The following is a 20,624-nucleotide window of genomic DNA, read 5'->3' on the forward strand; positions in this document are numbered from 1 at the left end:
CTGCTCCTTCATGCAAAATCCCAACGTTTATATATTCGCCTCCCTCTTACTCCACAGAACATACACATATCACTGGTTGCAGCTTTAAGTAAAGCCCAAGCATGGAGGTGTCAGGAGCTGAAAGTATACTGACTGATTTCTGTTTGAACAATTACTCAGTCTTTATTTACACAGCTCAAAAACTTGCACCTGACATCTTTATGAGCAAACGCACTTATGCTTGTACTTACGTATTTTCAAGTTTCATAAGCATAAGAGGCACTGAGGGGAAGTTTCCAGATGTTAAATATTGTAGTTCTTATTCTGTCATTGCATGTATCAACACAGTTACGTCACTGAGCAACCCTGTCAAAACCAAGTCAAGGCAAATCATCCGTTACACACGCAAAAAAGGTGATGTGCGTCACATCTGAATTCATTTTTACAATAATAATGCAAGATGAACAAGAGGAAACTACCTTTTTCATTTACTTTATTTAGGTACGCATTATACTTCAAAATCACAGTAATTAGGGGTGGACTGCAACCTGTAGGCAATGAGTATTTTCTTCAATATGTTGAGCATGTGGAGAGCCTTTCTAGACTAATGTGAATATCTTTACATAGCTCTGTAAAAAAAGAAACAGAAACAAGGAATACATCAATCTGGCTAACATGGATCAGACATGTGAGTAGAACACTTGATCGGAAGGCTTCAAGGGTCATAGGCCACTTGGTTTGGCTGAGCAGCAGCAAAAGTTACTGACACTTGACGATAGATATCGACTTTGACCACCACAGTTTCTCTCCTGTCTCTGGGTTTGTGACTTAAGTCTGAAGGACTCTGCAGGGGTGCGATGACTTTAATCTTCCCCTCCACAGAGTATCAGCAGCGTCTTACGGTAATCTCCGGAGGTATCCCCCTGAACATCGGTGACAAAAACACAAAACAAAAGTGTTTTTTTTTAAAGATCGTCTTCTAATCATGATAATGTCTGCTGGCATTTGGTCATTATAGTTAAAGTTGAACAAATACATCAAAACACCACATCAAAGCACCACATCAAAGCATCAGCAAAGAAGCTAAAGGACAGAGGAAACAAAAAGGAGTTAAAAATTGAACTGCCCCTTAAAATCAGCTGACACTCAAGACACAGATTTATAGCATTGCCAGTTTTGGTATTTAAAAAATATTTTTTCATAATGTTATTTCTGTGCAATCACACCACAATGCTTTGTATTTAAAAAAAAAAGATTTGATGTTTCATACATACATTTGAAATAAACAATATAAATACAAATATCTTCAAAATAAAAGATAGTATTTTGACAGGCAATGAGACGCTAGCAAATTTTGCAGCTTCCACTGATTTGAAATTTGTAGTTAGCCATTGATGATCTCAATTTAAATTTTGATAAATTGTGCAAACTTACTCTGCAAGTGAATGTGACAATAGTTTTTCTTGAATGAACTGCCTACAAAGCTATTTGGCTGAATTGCTCAATAACACTAGGCGTGTATTTTTTGACTTATTTGAAAATGTGACCCTTAAAATAAAAATGACTGTCATCTCTCTCAGACAAACATGAAACTATCATCGGCATCTTGTTAATTTAGCATAGCATCAGGATGGGAAACCAGATGCTGCTAGCTCCAAACCCCCAAAAAACAGCACTTAATGCCCGACAATTACCATGCAATGTGCCATATTTGTTTAAAATAATCAAATAAGACTTCAAATAGGTTTAAAACACATGCATGGGTCTGATGATGTTTTTTTGTGGTGAGCTAAATTAAGCAGATGCTGATGATAGTCGAGTATTTTGGTATAGACATGAGACTGTTGCATGTAATCCAATAAATGTCTGATAAATCAAACTATCATTTTCTATGGATTGCCAAAAATATCAGATAAATTATGACTTGTACAAATGGCGAATTGGAATACCAGAATATATGCAACTACAAAACTGCAGCACAAACAGACGTACCAAGTGTACTGCAGGATACACAATACAAAGCAACATTTGGTGTGTCATAATCTGAAAATATTTTTTGTGAGGCAAATCCAGGGAAAACTACTTGCTTGTTTGTATTGGTGTCAATATTGTTTCATCTGTTAGTTATTATAGAACTGTTTCTCTGTACTTCCTGTGTCTATGGCTGCTGGCCAATCACATAGCAGATATAGAGAGGAAGTTAAGCATAGCAGGGAAATTCCTAAGCAGCTGTGCAGCAGCCACAGACTCGTAGTCCAATGCCGGAGGTATAGATTTACATGCTCCACCATCCCAACACAGAACACACACAGGACAAAAACTGTGAAACTACACAAAGACACACAGATAAGAACAAAACACACCAACCGAGAGTGTTAGTGGACAAAGACTCCGACTTACAATCATAGTTTCTACCTGGATGAATTCATGCAGTGAGGCGTCGTGTGTTTCCTTAAACTCTTTACGAATGTTGAAAAGGTCGATCTCGCTACGGGACACCATGATGCGGATCAGTGCTCTGTCATCCGTACCAAGACCCTGCAGAGGAGTTCAATAGATACTTTGTTTATTCTGATTATGTTACAGTAGCCGCTACTGTCTGAGAGCTCTAAGAACCACAGAAAAGATACAAAATGCACCAACAAAAATAGCCTGTTCTTTATTTAGCTGTCAAAGCTGAGACATTGTGCTGCGGGCACTGCAGTGATGATTATACAACCACAAACTGGTCATAGTTGGAGCATAAATACCTTCATGGCTTTATACAAACGGTCTGCAAAATAAGAGGGCTGGTTCTTTACACTGCGAACTGCAAGGGAAAGAGAGGAAGAGCTGATGTTATTAGCAGCATTACCCAGGATTTATTATTATAAAGCTTCAGGCTGAAGTCGGACATTACCTATGGCGTAAAAGGCATTTTTCACATCACCGGACATTTCCTTCTTGATAATCTGCTCAATGTCTTTGTTGGTGAATCGTACAAACTCCTGGAATACTGTGAGGAGTTCATACATGTGTTACTCATCATGTAGCCTTTTTTGTATAGGTTTTTCGACTCTGTATAAGTATTTGACTTTACATTTACCTTTGCATAGATGAGGGAAGCTTCTGGTGCATAGAATACTCATGAACTTCATCTCCATGTCATCAGATTCTGCATTGCATGCATCAGCAAGTTCCTGTTAGTGTGAAGGAAAGTAAGAGGAACAGAAGCGCACTTCCATTTTCAAGTTTTAGACAAAATAAATTGTTTTAGGTTCCATGTAGCAAGTCAGGAAATTACCTGAGCATCAGCATTAGCTCTTTCCATGTCTGCTGGGCCCTCCTCTCTTGCACCCTAACCAGATTAATAAAACTTGCATAAATACAAACGCTCCACTTTGATCAAATAGTTCTGTTTTGTGTAATGTACATAGACGTTATCAAAGAAATGAAAACTTCGCACCCTGCTGCCATCATCAGGCAGCAACTAGTGAGTAGGCGTGGGACTGAAACACAGTCAAAGTTCTCATGATGGTACCTGCACAAGAGAAACAAGGATGCGGCAGAAGTGGCCTGATGTGTCAGACTGAATCGAGTCCTCCAGAGACTTCTTATAGGCTTCCTGATAGGCAGCATTCATGGCTTGTATTTCTGCATTGCTCCTGGTGACCAGGATCTCAATCAGAGCATGCTCATCTGTTCCAGCCCCCTGTAAAGACGCAGAGGACTTTAACAACGGAATACATAACTTTGCTGGAAAAAGATTCTCTGCTGCTGCCCATTCATCTAGCTTAAATAACATGCTTATCCAACTCCAGAACCCTACTACGCTCCAACCATTCTCTCACACAGGCACCTGAAACCACTAGGATCAGCTGACCTTGGCCTCTTTGTTCCAAACACAAGTGCCAGTCTAAGGGTGCCTGCCTCTAGAACTGAAAATTAGCTCTTTTTTTTAACATAAGGGTTTGAATAAGTTCACCTTGGTGGAGGTATGAGCTGCCTGAGTGTCCTCGAGTTCTGGATACTTTATAAGAACGCTGTCTTTCTTGTCATCTTTGTCACTTGATGACAACCAAGATGATAAGAACTCTATACTACATTCATGTTTTCTATGTTGTGTGTCATATCTAGGCTACGAACTAGTCAGCACTTTCTTACTCTTCAAGGTGCTCTGTAAATAGAATTTGACTCACTTACAATTAAACTCACTTTAATAATGATGTAATGTCAAGTCACGAGTAACAGATAAATGAAGTACTTCTTATACTATCTTGACCGTATGCAGTCTAATGACAATTGCTTTATTAAAGATTGATAAGAAAATAATGAACTGCATATCAAACTAGAATATGATTGTAAAACACCATTGAGAAAGAGTTTTAAAAAAAATTTAATCACCTGAAAGGTAACCTAATTTTACCCCGAAATACTCTTCATACACTTACTGCTCCTCTCAGAGGCAAAATATGAACCATTATCAAACTAATCAGCTGTTCAGTTGTGAGTCTCTCTGCTTCAGTAGTAATTTGCCACTTTAACAACTTTAAAAACGTTTTTTTATTGGCTGATTTAGATCCACACTATCATTACCTCCATGGCCTTCCTCATCATTTTGGCATCAAACTCAGCTGGAGTCAGCATGAGGGCGATGATCAGCCTCTCCAAGTTTTTTGACAGCTCAGATTTCAGGTCCTTCATCAGATCCTGAAGCAGATCAAACATGCAGAGTTGGTGAAACTGTTTGATGTTTCATCTTCATTCTTGTTTTTAATCTATTTTCTCTCTTCTCTCACCCGTCCCAGTAGGGATTTGAAGGTCTGTCTGATCTCTTGCCTTTGCGCATTGCTTCTTTGTGCAACAATGTCAATGATTGCATCTTCATCTGTTCCTGTAGTCAAAAAAAGAGTCATAGTTTTGTTTCATCAAGTGGTTGTAGAAACATGTACATGTTTTTTTTTTTCTTTTTAAAGGGTGGTTTGCATACCAAATCCCTTCATGGCTTTCCTCAGGGCTTGTGCATCAGCGGCAGGGTCAAATTTGGGATAGGGACGGACTGTTGGTCTTAGCTGGAGTAAAGAAATGACAAATGAAGGAGTGGGATTTCACACATACACACACACACACACACACACACACACACGCACGCACGCACAAAGTGGCAAGGCGAGATAGCTTTGCTGCACACTCATCCATTAGCTGAAAATTAGAAAAACATGCAAAATTTCACAAAACATGCAAAAAAAAAAATCTCTTGGAGGGGTTTTATCATAATTCTGAGGGAGCATTTATGCTAATAATGTCTTGACATTTGAAAGGGACTGTAACCTCTTCAGGTGAAAGTTCATGACGCCACCAACAGTGAAAATGTGGGTGGGTAGGCTGAAAAAAAACTGTTACATAAGACGTTAGTGAGAAGCTCTTTGTCAAACAAAATGCTGAATCCTTGTGACATTCGGCAAAGCAGATTTGAATATCAACAACCAATGCTTGTATTTGAGTGAGCAGCAATCTGATCTTTTCCAAAACTGGAAAACACCTTTGCTAGACACACATCTGAGTGGTAGCAGATAATTTTTTCGTCACTGCTAGAAGCGGGTTACTGCAGGTGGTTGAGACGCACGCCACTACCAAGCCAAACATGCAGTAACAGTTCTAGTGGCAGCAGGAAGGGGCCAAACCTGGACTTTGGTCATGGCACTTAATTCCCACATCTTGTAGGCTATCTGAGCAGCCTCAGGGAAGAACTCTCCAGCTAAGCTGCAACAATCAGTTTGACACAACAAAAAACTCTTAATGGGCACTCTTTCTAGAAGGATGAACCGATTATAACATAAACAAAGCTGCACAAATGTGCTTCAGTTTCACACAAGGTATAACAACATGCAACAGAAAACGTTCTCTCTACATAAATAACGCTCTATCGCCCCCATCTGGTTGCTACTGTAACTTACTCATCATCTCCTCCGCATAGATTCAGAAGGGTCCTCTTGTAATCTCCTGATGTGTCATCCTGTTTTCAGCAAACACAAGCTCGTGTTAGAGGTGTGCTCCCACCATGTTCACAACCATTAATGGAAAGTCTTATTCAGTTACCTTGATCATGTTATAGAGTGACTTCTCATATCTGAGACGGAAAAATTCTCGAATGTCCAACATATCTATTTCAGAGCGAGAGATCATGATCCTGATCAAGGTGTTGTCGGCTGTTCCGAGACCCTGGAGATGACGCAGAGGAGCGACAGTTAAATAATACTCTGCCTTGATTTTACAGGAGTAAGAAGTTACTCAGAGTCTGTTTACCTTCATTGACTTGTAAAGCCGCTTAGCAAAGAACATGGGGACACTCCTGATGCACTGGACTGCAAGCAAAACACAAATAAATGTATGCTTTTATCATCAAAATAGCTTGTCTGGTTATGGACTTGGTGTTTCTTACCAACGGCTAGCATCAGCGTCTCAAAGTCCCCAGACAGCTCGTGCTTGATGCTGTCTTCTATGGACATCTCTGCTATCTTCTCATATGCATCAAAAACTAAACAAAAACAACAAGACTGTGTTAGTAACCTCACCATCCTCAATGTCTCTTAATGTTACTGCGAGCGGGTTCAAGGAAGAACTTTGGCTAATTCCATACACTACAAATATGATTCACGAGCCTGTAACAACACTGCTGTATCAACTTTATATTTTGGTTTCTCCTTTCCTCAGAACTCTCCATCTTTAAGAGAAGTGACATTTTTAATCTGTTACTGTTTGTACATTTTCAGTTCTGAACATCTGGTTTGAAACTGGATTCTTAGCAGTTTGTCAAAAGGATGAATGTACATTGGTAAGGGAGGAGTCGTGACTTTACTTCAATTTTTTATTTTACCATTATATTAAATAGCTCCTGTTCATCCCAGCAAGTGGGAAATATTCCTTCAACATTCAATTATGTAACCTACAGGTTTTAACATTTAATATATGTTTTTCCTCAGGAAATGTTTGACTTCATAGGAACATTATTAAAAACAATACACACCCATAAAACTTTCTTTACTTTGACTTAAAACTTTTTCTTTAAGGCAATTAACATAACATTAGCCACAATGCTACATGTGTCACATTTCTGAGTTAAGTGCATGAATTAAAACAGTTGAGTTTACCCTCGAAGGCTCACAGGACTGGATAATATTAGGTTGTATTGTTCTTACATTTTAAGAAGTCCATCACCAAAACTAGAAACTAAAATCATTACTAGAACTCTACATGGTAGTGTTGTTATGGGCCAGGTCAGAGAGCAGGTCACACTCTTGTGATAATACACCTCACAGCTGTGCTCACCCATGCGGAGGTGGGTCACACTCCGGTTTCCCAGTAACATGATGAATTTGGCCTCATCCGTCCCCCACTGCGCTTCCCCGGCTTCGAACAGCTCCTACATGGAGGTGAGACAGAAGTCGCTAAAGTTAAGAATGTTACACTTTTCTATTAATGATCATTTGTTCACATTCTCACTTGTGCATCCTGCTCCACCAGATCTCCATCTACAACTCCTGACTCATCTCTGGTCCCCTGTAACCATGACAACCGGGTCATCCGCAGCCCAAAACAAAAAAACTGCCAATCAGTAACTAGTACTAACAGTCAGTGTGCTGCTGCCGACTGTTTTCTGCACAGACCTGAAGTAAAACAACCAGCATCTTCTTAAAGTGACCTGAAGTGTCGGCTATTACGTCCTCCTCCATGTCTCTGCCGTAGGCTGGTGACAGACACAAACATCAGCGTAGAACCTTCAATGTTTCACTGAAATCTTGTTGATACAGAAGAAAAAACTAGGCCTCACCATCCTTATATGCTGCTACCATGTCACGGATCTGTTTGTTGGTTCTGGACGCCATGATTTCAATCAAGCATTTCTCATTTGTTCCAGCTCCCTGCAAAAAAGAGCACGAAGAGTTAATGTCCAGGAGCTTGACCTTAATAAAACGACAGCGTGTTTTTAGAGCACAACTCTAAAGTTAGCGTCCCCATGGATTTCCTTGACCAAATGCTAGTGGGACGTTTACGTAGCATCATTTCAATCACCACTTTTATGACTTTTGAAGCATGAATGCAAGGGTTTCAAGCAAAAAACTAACATTAAGAGGTGAACCAACTACTAGTGGATCCACGACTTCAACGCCACAGCAACTAGCTTCATGCTCCTTCTGTTATTGGGGTGGTGACAACCTCTGCAGTCTCGTTTAGCCACTTATTAGCCACTGCTATTTTTAAGATACATAAAAAAAAGTTTGAATTCCATAAGTTCAATGTTTACCGACATTTTTAAAACGGTAGAACAAAACCTTCCGATACCTTCAGCTACTGTTAACCACAGACATTCAACAGAAAACTTTTTTCAAAGATCCCTTTGACTTCACCGTCGATGCTAAGTGTTCCCAGACTTAACGACCCATTCCTTCACCACTCCATTACTTGTGCACTAAATGTCTTACTTTGATTGCGTCTTTGATTTCTTTGGCATCGTGGTAGGCCGGGGTTCTCATTAGACTCACAATGAGACGCTCAAACTTGCCCGTCAGCTCATACTTCAGATCCTCAATCAGGTCCTGTAAAAAGATGTTCTCAGCTACCGTTTGGCATCAAAATCGAAGTATTTCTGACAAAGCAAGCGTCAGGATGAGATATGGGATGATGATATGTACCTTTCCAAAGCTACACTTGTACGCTGCAATGATTTCTTGCCTCTGTGGGTTGTTTCGGGAGGTGACCAGGTCCAATATTGCTTCCTTATCGCTACCTGAGGAGCAAATTCCATCATATCAGACACTGAAGAGCCGCTGGCACAACTGCTGGGTAAAATTCTTTGTTTGATCTTTAGGCCTGAAAGATGGAAAACTGACCTTGAGTAGACAAAAATCTTGCAGGTGTTTGAGACACTCACCCAGGCCTTTCATAGCATTGTAAAGGCTCTCAGCATCAGCGCTGGGATCGAAGTCTGGAGCGCCTGTTATTGTGCCTCTGAACACCTGTAAAAAAAAAAAAAAAATGGAATTGCACTGAAATTCAAGCAGGTGACTAAAAATGTCCATTATGTCTCGCTCTGATGAATTAATTGAGTCGTGCCCAGGAAAGTTGTGGCCATTCAAACTAACACCTGCAAAAACTGCAAAATCGTACCAGTTATAAGTGTCTAACTGCACCAGTCGAGGCCACCGTGCCTGACTCTACTCAAGGATTCTTCCCATTAAAAGACAGTTTTTCCTAATAGAGTTGCTAATCATTTTTTTTCAATCAAATTTACATATCACAGACAAAATTAATGAACCATTTTTGTGAGATATGGGGTGTGATTTCGAGACAGTGCAACTTATTTCAAGACACAGTTTCACTTGCTGGACTTGAACAGATCGTTTCACAAGTATTACATCATTTTCTCTTGAAATTCAATGATTATTCAATGTATTTTTGTTCATCTTTTCTAGCGGTTACAATGCAACAAGATTGCCATTTTTCATATTTTCAATTTTGCTATTATATGTCTAAATGAAAATGAAAATCAAACAATTTTCCTGTCTTAATTTCAATTTGATATAGGTAGGACTGCATCAACATAGCCTCGACTGTGATTTGAAAATGCTGCTATACACAAAAGGGTACATACTTATTCTGTATTTGTGGTAGAGTACGAGTTTTTTGTGGTCCACTGATGTTTGCAGACGTTTCTAAACTTCAGACATCATGCTTTTTTCTCAACTCTAACAGCTTGTAAAGTCAAAAACATTCTTAACACAGAATTGTTGAAATGATTGAATTATTTCTCTTATATTCTGCATCTTACTCCTTCTATCCTAACTGAACCTCCGGTTAGTTGCTGGGTGGGAGTGGTGGACATCGTAATGTGTGATGGGATACTGGGACATGAGGTGAAGCCAAGTCTGCTATTATAGCAGCTGCACCTGTCTCACCCCCCAGCAGATCACAGGAAACTCGCAATGCATGCGTCTGAATATGTGTGTGTGTGTGTGTGCGTGCGTGTCTGTGTGTTTGTGTGCGAGCATGCATGTGAGTGATCAGCAGGGAGTCGGGTTACCAACAATGGCTCTTCCTCAGCAGGGGTCTGACATACTAGAGTTCAGATATACCTGGATACGTCAAGTACGATGAACAAACCACTGTGTGTGTGAAGGAAAAGCAGAAGGCGTGGCTCCTGCTAACCATTTCAAAGCTATAAACTTGTGATCTCACTTACAGGGAGGAGAAAAAGACAAACGTGGCCCAGAAACTGAAAGCTCAACGGCAGCTGCTGCTTTTGAGATTCCTGCAGCATTGAGGCAGTCCGCCAATAAACACACTCCCGCTGCACATGCTCAGATCCTCCGCTTCGCCACGGCTAACATCACTCTTCAGGACAGCTGAACGACTTCACCCTCATAGCAACGAATACAACATAACAAGCCTTCTAGCAGCAGGCTGTTCACTACAGTCTGGCATTCCTCATGATGAACCTTAAATGGTAGAGTCCTACTGTACTGTATTCAATCCCTCTGCTGCTGCTCACAGTTTCTTCTCCTCCTCCAGCCTCCCACTGAGGCTGCTCAGCTGCAGTATGCAATTATAAGTAAAAGTGCGTGTTTCACCTCAGATAACACCAGAATGGCACAGCAATGACTCAGACAAAATGCTCCTGTCTTTAAATAATTCTGCAATGCCACTGTCTTTGGAAAAATGCTGCCAGCTGTGTCCTCCAGGTCATGCCTGACACCTTACACCTTTGATGGGAAGGACTCACACGGAGACAGGTGGCAGATAGATGAGCTCCCTCCATCCACACCTCATTCAGTCATACAAAAAACACACCCAAAGTTAAAGGATCCCCCCCCCTTAGTTCTATGATACGATCAATAATGGTTATGTAACATAAGATAAGCCAGGTTTTTCCACTTACCATGTTTGTATTTGGTCTTCTGAGTCAATGCAGTACAAGGATCAGTGGTTTAGGGCCTAGAGAGAGAGAGAGAGAGAGAGAGAGAGAGAGAGAGAAGTGCTGAGGTAGAACAGGAGAGAAGTGCTGAGGTAGAACAGCAGCACTGCAGAACATCCCTGCCCTGCCTGAGTTGTCACCCCCCTCTTAAGATGGTGATGAAGATCCCTCCTTCCTGAGCGAATCTAATCAGACGGTGCATTCAGTGTTCTGCCTTAAGGGTGGTTAAACAGCAGAGTAGCACAAAAACTCAACAGTTTTTCTAGACAGCGACTGGAAATTGCATTAAGCCAGCTGGCAAGGAAACAATTTAGCCACATTTTCCATAGAAATGTGTAACAAAGCCCCTCTCACTTAGTGAGACTAAGAGAAAGACCTGAATAACTTATTTTGTGCACACAGAATGACAGTTTGTAAAAATCAAGATTAAACTAAAATGAAACTTGACAATTTCCAGTCAATCTCTTAATGCTGCAGTATTTTTTCTTAAGAGGGGAGTCTCCAGAAATAGCAAATACAGTTGAACTTAATGTCAGGATGGGGCTGGGATTGGGGGTGGGGGGACTTGGAGCCACACCCTTGTCTGTACCCATACATTAAGGAGACTTCATACCCGCAGATTGGGTTTAGCAACTTCAGAAACCTCCTTCAGACACGAAAGCTCATGTTTTAAGTAGATTTGTAGGAGTTTGAGGACTTGCTGACAGCTGTGATTCATTGGCTGAAAGAGTGGTGACGTAACAGACATATTATTGTCCGCATGAGAGAATAAGTTGGCTTAACCGGACGAATTCCCCTCTGACACTGACACACAGACACCGGCTTACCTTCTCCGTGCTAGCGGTCCTGCTGCGTCTCTGTCCCGGCTGCCTCGTATGGGTCCTCCGGTCACACTCGGCCGTAACGTTACGTGTCCTCCTCAGTGACGCAATGACTGCGGCTCTCTCTCGCGCAGTTTCTCCAAACGCTCTCTCTCTCTCTCTCTTCTCTCTCTCTCTCTCTCTCTCTCTCTCTCTCTCTCTCTCTCTCTGTTTGTGTGTGTAAGAGAGAGAATCTCTTCGGATCAGAAGACTAGTGCTGTGCAGCTCCATCAGGCCACGTCAGAAGTCGCGTGAATTACGCACAGGAATTAATGCTCCTTCCTCCCAACGTGATATCTCAAACACTTAAATCTCGTGATTAAACATTTGTTCAGTCGAGAAAAAAAATGTGGGGAGTCAAACAGAAATTCGTAGACATTCTTAGAAACACTAAAACTAGAGTTTTGGGGTTTTTTTAATGTGCGAACTTTTTCTCTCATGAGAGTTCAGGCGTGAGCGGGGAGGGGGCCGATGGTGGGGGATGTTCCCGGCACTGATGTGACAGTCTATTTTTGTCATGTTAGACTTCTATTCCAAGAATGGGGGTCACAGCAGAAGACGGTGTGTGTGTGTGTGGGGGGGGGGGGGGGGGTATGACAGAGAGCTAGAACATGTCACCATGGCAAACTCAGAATACGTCCAGCATGTGACAGTGACATGTTTGCTGTTGTTGTTGCAGTTGATGTTTTAGTTGTTTAACTCACATACAAAATCTTAATCCAAAAAGAATAAAGCAAGGAGTAGTGAAGACCCCAAAACCTATCCCAGTCTACATATTCCTCCTCCACTGCGTCCTTCAACACAGTCGATCCTGGACCAGAATATCATGGGATGATGTTGATATGGGAAGATGACTTTCCTCCTGGAAAAACTCCACATCTACACGACCAGAAACAAGAATGCTGAGCAAAAGGTTGAACAGTTTGCTCTTTTTTTTCTTTAATTAAAGAATTTCCACAATACGTCACCACTATAAGACATCTTCAAAATACAAAGGCAATGTAACCAATCTATTTTTTATATTTGACTGATACAATCAGGACGGAGGATACTGCTAGTTTGTTTTTTTAATTTACTTATTACCTTGTGGCATTCATTTCGTATTTTGCATGACTAGTTTTATTTGTAAATATGATTACTGTATCTATTTTTCTTTAATGAACAATTTTTAAAATGAAAATGGAAGTAATGGAAGTCAGTCTATCTTTCATTAGGCAAGTTTATTTAATATTTTTTTATTTCTAAGGATTAAAAATAGAATATTTTTCTGATGACTATCATTGTTGACAATAGAAAAAGGCTTCCGTTTGAACTCATATTCGAGAAAGCTTCAACTTTAATCATTATTTTCATTAATAATGGTTATTTAGTGTTGCTTCCTTCAGTGAGGAACAACCAAAGGTTCATGATTTAACTGAGAATCGTAACCCTCTCCAAAACATTATCTTTTAAATGAAACAAGCCAGAAAACTAAAGTGTGAGTAAATATGGACTGAAATGCACCTCAAGCATCAACTCTCAGGAACATATACTGACTGCCATTGTATGTAGGCTTTTATATCTTCACTCCTCCTGGTTCGTCTTTAAATTTTGCACGTTAACAAAGAGTAACTCGTTATTTAACGTTATTTTTTAAAATTGTCATGTCGTGTAGGGATTAGCTGGTGAAGATCAACACTCCAGTGCCCCTCATTTCTGAGCTGTGACTCAGAACTGAATCCAGGCCAACGCTGGCTTTGTGGTTACTACTATTAATGTTTCCCTAAACGGTTCTGACCTCAGCTTCCCGCACAAACAGTAGGAACTCTGTTCACTCATGCCTCTATTTGAACACTTCACACTCCATCAGATGAGTAATTGTATTCTCCTGACCTCTTCAGCTTTCAAAATGCATTGCGCGCTGCTAAGGAGAAAGTGGCTGTGATAATAGAGGCACAGCTGGAAGTAAAAGACACCTACTACAAGGCCGTAATGATGAAGCAGTGAATCGCTGCATGACATTATGTTGCATTTACAGGATGAATCATTGTGTTTCCAACAAAATAACGATCTGGCAAATATGTCATTCTCACACACAAAAACACACAAAACAACAACACACACACACACACACACACACACACACACACACACACACACACACAAAAACACCAAAGCATTTCTGAGATTCTGAAAAGGATTTGCTGGTTACAATTCTCACCCTGTGCCTTTTGCAATAATGAGCACATTATGGTCCAAACTGGTCGGGAGTGAGAAAGGCTACTTTGTAAGTAATTCCATTCAGTGGGAGGGTCACACAGGCCGGTCTTGTATATATCGCAGTAAAAATCCTGTTTCCTTCATCTGAGTCAACAGCACAGATATTTTTGCCTCATTTGGGTCCTTTTGACCAAACGCTCAGCAGCTGTCACTCCTCGTGGGACTGGAGATAAGGTAAAGAATGTGCATTACACCTGCTGTCATTTACAGAGAGACTTCAACTGCGGTCCAGTTTTTAAATGCACCGTAACAGAACATTTAGTGCAGATCATGTAAAGCTGCACATCACGTGCGCAGTAGCTGTTATGTAGTTAAGCATTACTCCCTGCTAGTATCTCAATATGTGAGATCTGCAGATAGGAAGCCTTGAGTTTGGTCAAAGGTACACTGAACATCCGCTTGCCTCCCCTTTTCTCCTCATGCCCACTGGACTAGATGCCAGGAGGGATTAGAGCTGAGCCCCTGATGGCAGACGAGAGGGGGAAAGCTGCTTCTCAAAGTGTGCAGCCTCTAAGCCATGAAAGCTGCTTTGTCTTGTACTATGTTTCATTAGGACTGGGGGGGGGGGGGGCTTTCGTTTGGCACCTTCAGGTAGAAACATGGCAGGAAAACTGAGCTGCGGTGATACAGTCACAAGCATTTGGTTGTCGGAGTGAATCGTGGTTCCTTTTTGAAGGAGTCATAGCAGAATGAGTACTTGTAAGTTTGTCTGAAGGCCTGTTATTTATTTTTTTTAAAAGTCACCGCTTTTTCTTGTAAATAATAAAAAGAATAAGTAGTATTTTCTTTCAGATGAAGACATTTTTATCGATATTAGTTGCTTTTTAATGTCATTCGTCATCAACCTTCTGAAGTGATTTACAGTCGATAAAGGCACATTTTCATTTGAATTCAAACAGAAACTGTTTGTATTGTAAAGGTCTAATCTTTATTTCTTTGAGGGTTTTTTTTTTTTTAATGTTTTTGTTTGTAATTCAGAGATTGAAGACAAGTGACTGAACAAGCCGAGAAGGTCCGTTATCTCGGTCATGATCCTGCTCCAGTGAGGTGAGAACACACACGTATGACAAAAGGAAGTAATTATTATATAAGTATGTGAAGGTTGAGTAAAGTGCAGTTGTGTGGAGTTAGGTGTTGTTGCAGTGGGAGGTGGCATGAAACTCCAGACATCAGCACAATCATATCTTGGGAGGTGATAAAAAAAAGGGGCATGTATAAAAGAATAATGTGATTAAGGGGATTCTATTAATTCTTTCTTTTAAGCACACGTGTGCAGCGGGGAATTACACGGCAGGGGTGAGTGAAGTCAGTTTGCTTGTCTTTAATTTACATGTATTCAAATGTAAGCGGAGCATTTAATGAATTGTATCAGTATCTCTAAGTCTTCTGTTGTTTATTATTAACAACTTTTTGCTACTGTGGCGAACTGACATATTTTAGGAGTAACGTTAAAATGAAGAGAAATGGTCTTGGTGAAGAACTGACCTGACAATTATTCACTGACACATTCACTGATCTCCTCCTCCTCTTCGTCCTCCTCCAACTACACCTTCATTCTCGCTTTACATCCACCTGCTCTTCCACCTGTCTCTCTCTCTCTTGCTCTCTCTCTCTTTTTACGCATATATATTTATACATTCATTCATTCACACACACGCACACCCCCCACAGCAGCATGCCGCACGGTGCATTGAGGTCGTTTTTGGTGAGCCTGTCTCGTAGAAAACCCCTGGAGCCAGAGGGGGAGGAATCCACGTTTAAAAGATGCCTGACCACTCTGGACCTGGTGGCCCTCGGCGTGGGCAGCACCCTGGGGGCCGGGGTCTACGTCCTCTCCGGTGAGGTAGCCAGAGAGACTGCTGGGCCCAGCATCATGGTCTCCTTCTTCATTGCCGCCCTGGCTTCTATTTTTGCTGGACTGTGCTATGCAGAGTTTGGGTCCCGAGTGCCCAAAACAGGCTCAGCATACCTGTACAGCTATGTGACGGTGGGGGAGCTGCTGGCTTTTATCACCGGCTGGAATCTCTTACTCTCCTATGTCATAGGCAAGTGTGATGCTCTCCATCTGTTTGCTTTAGTAATTTTATTATAATTATCCGGTTGAATCAGATAGATTTCAGAGGACAGAATGATTAGCATGTCATCCTTATGTTAATATCTGACAAATGAGTTTCCTTTGGCTACTTTATCTCTTACGTAACATGTTTGGCTCAGCGAAGCCCATAAATGATCAACATGAGACTCTCTGTGACCTTACACCTGCTGTAGCAGCAGATTCTCAACCCGGACGGTTTCCTTTGAGAAATTACTCTTTTCTTCCATTCGCTTGTTACATTCATGACTGTTGTGCTAATCACTAATAAAGTGAACAAGACAGCACAATGCCACCAGGGTTATTTGCGTTATATGACTCAGGCTAATGACTTTATTGCATCTTTCTGCTCAGGTACATCCAGTGTTGCCCTGGCATGGAGTGGCACATTTGATGACCTCATCGGCGGGGTAATATCCAAATTCTTTGAAGAACACGCAGCCATGGAGCTGACAGGCCTGGCGCCTTACCCAGATGTCTTTGCTGCTGCTCTCATCATGCTTCTCTCAGGTAACGCTGCTCACTGACAGTAACTATGACAGATACACAAAAAGAAGCACCTGAGATGCTAAGCTTCACTTTTTTGTAGGCTTGCTGGCCTTCGGAGTGAAAGAGTCGACCACAATCAATAAGATCTTTACAGCCATCAACATCCTGGTGCTGCTGTTTGTGGCTATCTCAGGCTTCATCAAGGGAAGCCTCTCCAACTGGCACATCAGCGAAGAAGCTTTGCTGAATTTAACAGCAGAACTCAAGTAATGTCCCCAATCCTCTTTGTGTCTGGATGCTTCGTGTTTTCCCTCCTGGTTATAATGCAGCAAATAAAGCTGTGAGGTAATTCTCTCTCTCTCTCTCTCTCTCTCTGCAGAAACTTGAGCTCTACTGCAAATCTTACAAGTGAGTTCGGTGTTGGTGGGTTCTTCCCCTACGGCATCAGTGGAACCCTGGCTGGAGCCGCTACATGCTTCTACGCCTTTGTTGGATTTGACTGCATCGCAACAACAGGTGATAGAATTTCTCTCCTCATCAGTGTGGAGTTACACAAGTTATGATTCTTTATGATACAAATATAGAATTCAAAATATATTACATGGGTCAAAATTATTTTTTTTATACCCAACTTCATGGTGCAAAAAGAGAGCTCTAACCCACACAATCTATGAAGGAAGTCTGTGTCGTAGTTGTGATAATTCCTCCATGTAATGTAACTTTCCATTCGTGAGACACGTGAGATAAAGAATAAATACATAATGTGCCAAAATGTGCAAAAGTAGATTCAAGGAATAAACCTCCTTCCTTGAAAAAAATCTAATTTATTTCAGCATGAAATTTCCCTGATTTGATGAATCATTTTGGGCTACACTCTGGAAATGTTCTGCAGCTTTCATTGGGTGGGGTTTTCTCCGTTACCATGGAGATTGCTCAATTTCCATCACACATAACTTTTTCTTTTGAAACATTACTATTTCAGGACGGTAATTAATGTTTTAGTTTGACTGCCAGGACGATGAGATAGCATATTTATATTAAGGTATAAATATGTTCTTATTGGTCTTTTGAATTATATCTTTATTACATGATCATTTAACGACGTCTCTTACTTTCGCACTGTCTGCACCTTCTGACCTTTGACACCATCTAGTAAAGGTGATAACTGTACTATTTATGAATCACCTAATGTGTTTGCATGGTTGCCGTCAGGTGAGGAGGTGAAGAACCCTCAGAAGTCTGTTCCTGTGGGTATCGTGGTCTCACTCCTCATCTGTTTCCTGGCTTACTTTGCTGTGTCCGCTGCTCTCACGCTCATGATGCCCTATTACATGCTCAGTGAGAAAAGCCCCCTGCCAGTGGCCTTTGACTATGTCGGCTGGGGTCCCGCCAAATATGCTGTGGCGGTGGGGTCGCTGTGTGCTCTGTCTACCAGGTACGGATCGACTGGAATGTGACTGTTAAATCGTTATCTCGCTCTGTTTTTTGCTCTGTGTCACACACCTGAGAAAATGTCTAATTTTCCAGGATTTTTTCAAGGCTTCTATAACTTGCAAGGTTGAAGATACATTCAATAAAAGTTACAAGTGGTGAATGACTTCAATCAGCCGGAAACCCTCCTCATTTAAGAAGCCGTCGCCATTTTTGCAAAAGACCCGCGGGAGTGACATCATCAGTTATCAAGAAAACGTCACAAACTTTTACACCAGTCAGTGTTAATGAAAATATTGATCATAAAAACAGTCAAGCAAGAAAAATCCGGTTCAGAAGTGTCACAAGGGAAATTTCAAAAAGCAGTATTTAACCACATCTTTCTTTAATCAATATTTAACTGTTGGAATTTACTCATAAAATCAACCGACACAACTTAAACTCTGCAGTGGTCGTGTCTCCACAGTGACTCGTAGTCAGTTATGTCTCGTAAAATAGAGGTCTGTCACAATGTACGAATCTTTGTGTGAGAATGGCGAGCGATATTTATTGTTGGCCATGTACAATCCAAATATATATATGGGGGTTGTATGGGGGTAAATAAATGCTAATTTGACCTTCATGGGTCAGTGAAGGAAAAGGTTTTATAATAACCTGTAATAGTATATTATCACAGGTACTTGAGGACTAAAAGCATGAGGAGAAATACAGGTAAAGATGTTGTAATTGTGCTGTCGCAGGATTTAAAGTATATTGATCGTGATTATCTGACGTCTTTGAACTTGTTCCTGCAGCCTGCTGGGCTCCATGTTCCCGATGCCCAGGGTGCTGTTTGCTATGGCAAGAGACGGCCTACTTTTCCAACCTCTGACCAAAGTCACCGCCAGAGGAAGTCCAGCTATAGCTACCATATCATCTGGAACTGTGGCAGGTACAGATTAGAGGGAAGGTGCTTATATTTACTGTTTATCATTCCTCATGCAGTGAGGTCTATAGACTTGAGGCACAATAAACAGACTTGTGTACTCCTTATAGTTTTGTTGCGTCTCTCTTCCGTCAATATCTACTAATATGGGTGCTTTCCTCTGTTACGCTCCAAAACAAGTCTACCTGCAGGTGCAATAAAGTCACTTAAACCTGAACTCTGTTTCTCCTCAGCCATCATGGCTCTGCTCTTTGACCTGGAAGCCTTGGTAGAAATGATGTCCATCGGGACGCTGTTTGCTTACACACTTGTGGCTATTTGCATCCTAATACTAAGGTTCATTTCTTTATTTCACATTCATAAATATATATATATATATATATATACATATATATATATATATATATATATATATACTTCATCTTGAATTATTTTTGAATATTTGTAATTCTTGTTTTAATCAAGGTACCAGCCGGGTCAATCGGAAGACTCAGACCTGCAGATCGTAGAGTCAAACTCCAGGTTTGGCTTCCTGAGACCTCCGTCAACCCCCACCTCAGCCACCTCAAGAACCGTCACCACCCTGGTTATAGTCTCTGGTAAATAACCTCTATCATTCCCTTCATTTAATCTCAAACTCACGAATCTCTCATTCATCCTCTCTTCATGTGTGAGCAGTTGCGTGTGTGGCTGGGCTGAGCGTCACCTTGACCCAAGGCATCAATGCTTTATCCCGCATGGAAGCCTGGAGTCTGGTGCTTGTCTGCATCCTGGCCTTCATCCTGCTGCTCAACATCTTCCTCATATGGAGGCACCCACAGAACACCACCAAGGCTTCTTTCATGGTGGGAGCAATCACAACCACAAGATTTTTTTTTTTTTAATTAAAAAACCCTTTTCACATCTCCTTCTTTATCGATGTGTAGGTTCCCCTCCTCCCCGCACTGCCTTTAGTGAGCGCCCTTATAAACGTCTACCTCATGGTCCAGTTAGGAGGTGACACATGGGTGCGCTACGCTATCTGGATGGCAGTCGGTAAGCCTTTGTTTCAGCTTGAACGCTTTAGAGACGTTTTACGAAGTCACTGGACTGTAATGATCCCCCGTTTCTCTCTCTGCAGGGTTAGTCATCTATTTCGGCTACGGACTCCATTACAGTGTCCAGAGGCAACGGCTCAAATACGGCCAGACAAAGATTGAAACCATCAGTAACAAAATAGAGAAGGACATTATTAAGGAAGAGAAGTTCTGAGCCCAGCAGGCTGAATGGAGACAAATGCATAGAGATGTTACAGCGAGGAACTGCTTTGAGTTTGACAGTGCAGTGTTCAGGAGTGTCACCATGCAGAAATCCAGACAAATGCACCTATGGAACAACTAAAAAAACTTAACAACTATATATATATATATATATATATATATATATATATATATATATATATATATATATATATATATATATGTGTGTGTGTGTGTGTGTGTGTGTGTGTGTGTGTTTGTGTGCGTGTATTTGCAGAAATTTAAGATCATTATTAATCATATTTATATTCAATCCTCATCCTGGGGTCTTTTAATGCTCCTCTATTTAAGGATTTGCTCAATGTTTAAAACAAAAAATGAAAATGTTTTGTTTGACCAC

The 20,624-nt window shown here is 41.1% G+C and overlaps 2 protein-coding genes across 7 annotated transcripts; one reads left to right on the plus strand and one right to left on the minus strand.

The window, feature by feature from the left end:
* Positions 1-164: 164 nt before the first annotated feature.
* On the minus strand, positions 165-11,901 carry anxa6 (annexin A6). Of its 2 annotated transcripts, none has more exons than XM_086223169.1 (24): positions 11,758-11,901; positions 10,895-10,950; positions 8,891-8,975; positions 8,652-8,746; positions 8,442-8,555; positions 7,790-7,880; positions 7,626-7,705; positions 7,462-7,518; positions 7,288-7,381; positions 6,401-6,496; positions 6,265-6,323; positions 6,058-6,180; positions 5,916-5,974; positions 5,643-5,721; positions 4,949-5,030; positions 4,758-4,852; positions 4,555-4,668; positions 3,500-3,670; positions 3,263-3,316; positions 3,065-3,158; positions 2,879-2,974; positions 2,730-2,788; positions 2,380-2,517; positions 165-902 (listed from the first exon to the last, which is right to left on the minus strand). In XM_086223169.1, exons 2-24 carry the CDS (start codon positions 10,895-10,897, stop codon positions 843-845), a joined length of 1,998 nt encoding a protein of 665 aa, XP_086079295.1. In that variant the 5' UTR covers positions 10,898-10,950; positions 11,758-11,901; the 3' UTR covers positions 165-842. The 2 variants fall into 2 exon arrangements, with proteins under 2 accessions (XP_086079295.1, XP_086079296.1); XM_086223170.1 differs by having other exon boundaries at positions 167-902; positions 2,395-2,517.
* A 2,218-nt stretch (positions 11,902-14,119) lies between these two features.
* LOC147250855 (cationic amino acid transporter 2) lies at positions 14,120-20,388 on the plus strand. Of its 5 annotated transcripts, none has more exons than XM_086222564.1 (14): positions 14,120-14,223; positions 15,028-15,096; positions 15,313-15,345; positions 15,721-16,094; positions 16,496-16,651; positions 16,731-16,896; positions 17,010-17,146; positions 17,843-18,065; positions 18,856-18,992; positions 19,220-19,322; positions 19,452-19,585; positions 19,665-19,831; positions 19,913-20,021; positions 20,107-20,388. In XM_086222564.1, exons 4-14 carry the CDS (start codon positions 15,725-15,727, stop codon positions 20,235-20,237), a joined length of 1,833 nt encoding a protein of 610 aa, XP_086078690.1. In that variant the 5' UTR covers positions 14,120-14,223; positions 15,028-15,096; positions 15,313-15,345; positions 15,721-15,724; the 3' UTR covers positions 20,238-20,388. The 5 variants fall into 5 exon arrangements, with proteins under 5 accessions (XP_086078690.1, XP_086078693.1, XP_086078692.1 ...); XM_086222567.1 differs by having other exon boundaries at positions 15,724-16,094; XM_086222566.1 differs by lacking the exon at positions 14,120-14,223 and adding an exon at positions 14,677-14,748.
* Positions 20,389-20,624: the final 236 nt, after the last annotated feature.

This window comes from Aulostomus chinensis, chromosome 13, assembly GCF_037954235.1.
Source record: "Aulostomus chinensis isolate RoL2024-O1b breed Wild chromosome 13, RoL_Achi_v1.0, whole genome shotgun sequence".
NCBI lineage: Eukaryota > Metazoa > Chordata > Actinopteri > Syngnathiformes > Aulostomidae > Aulostomus > Aulostomus chinensis.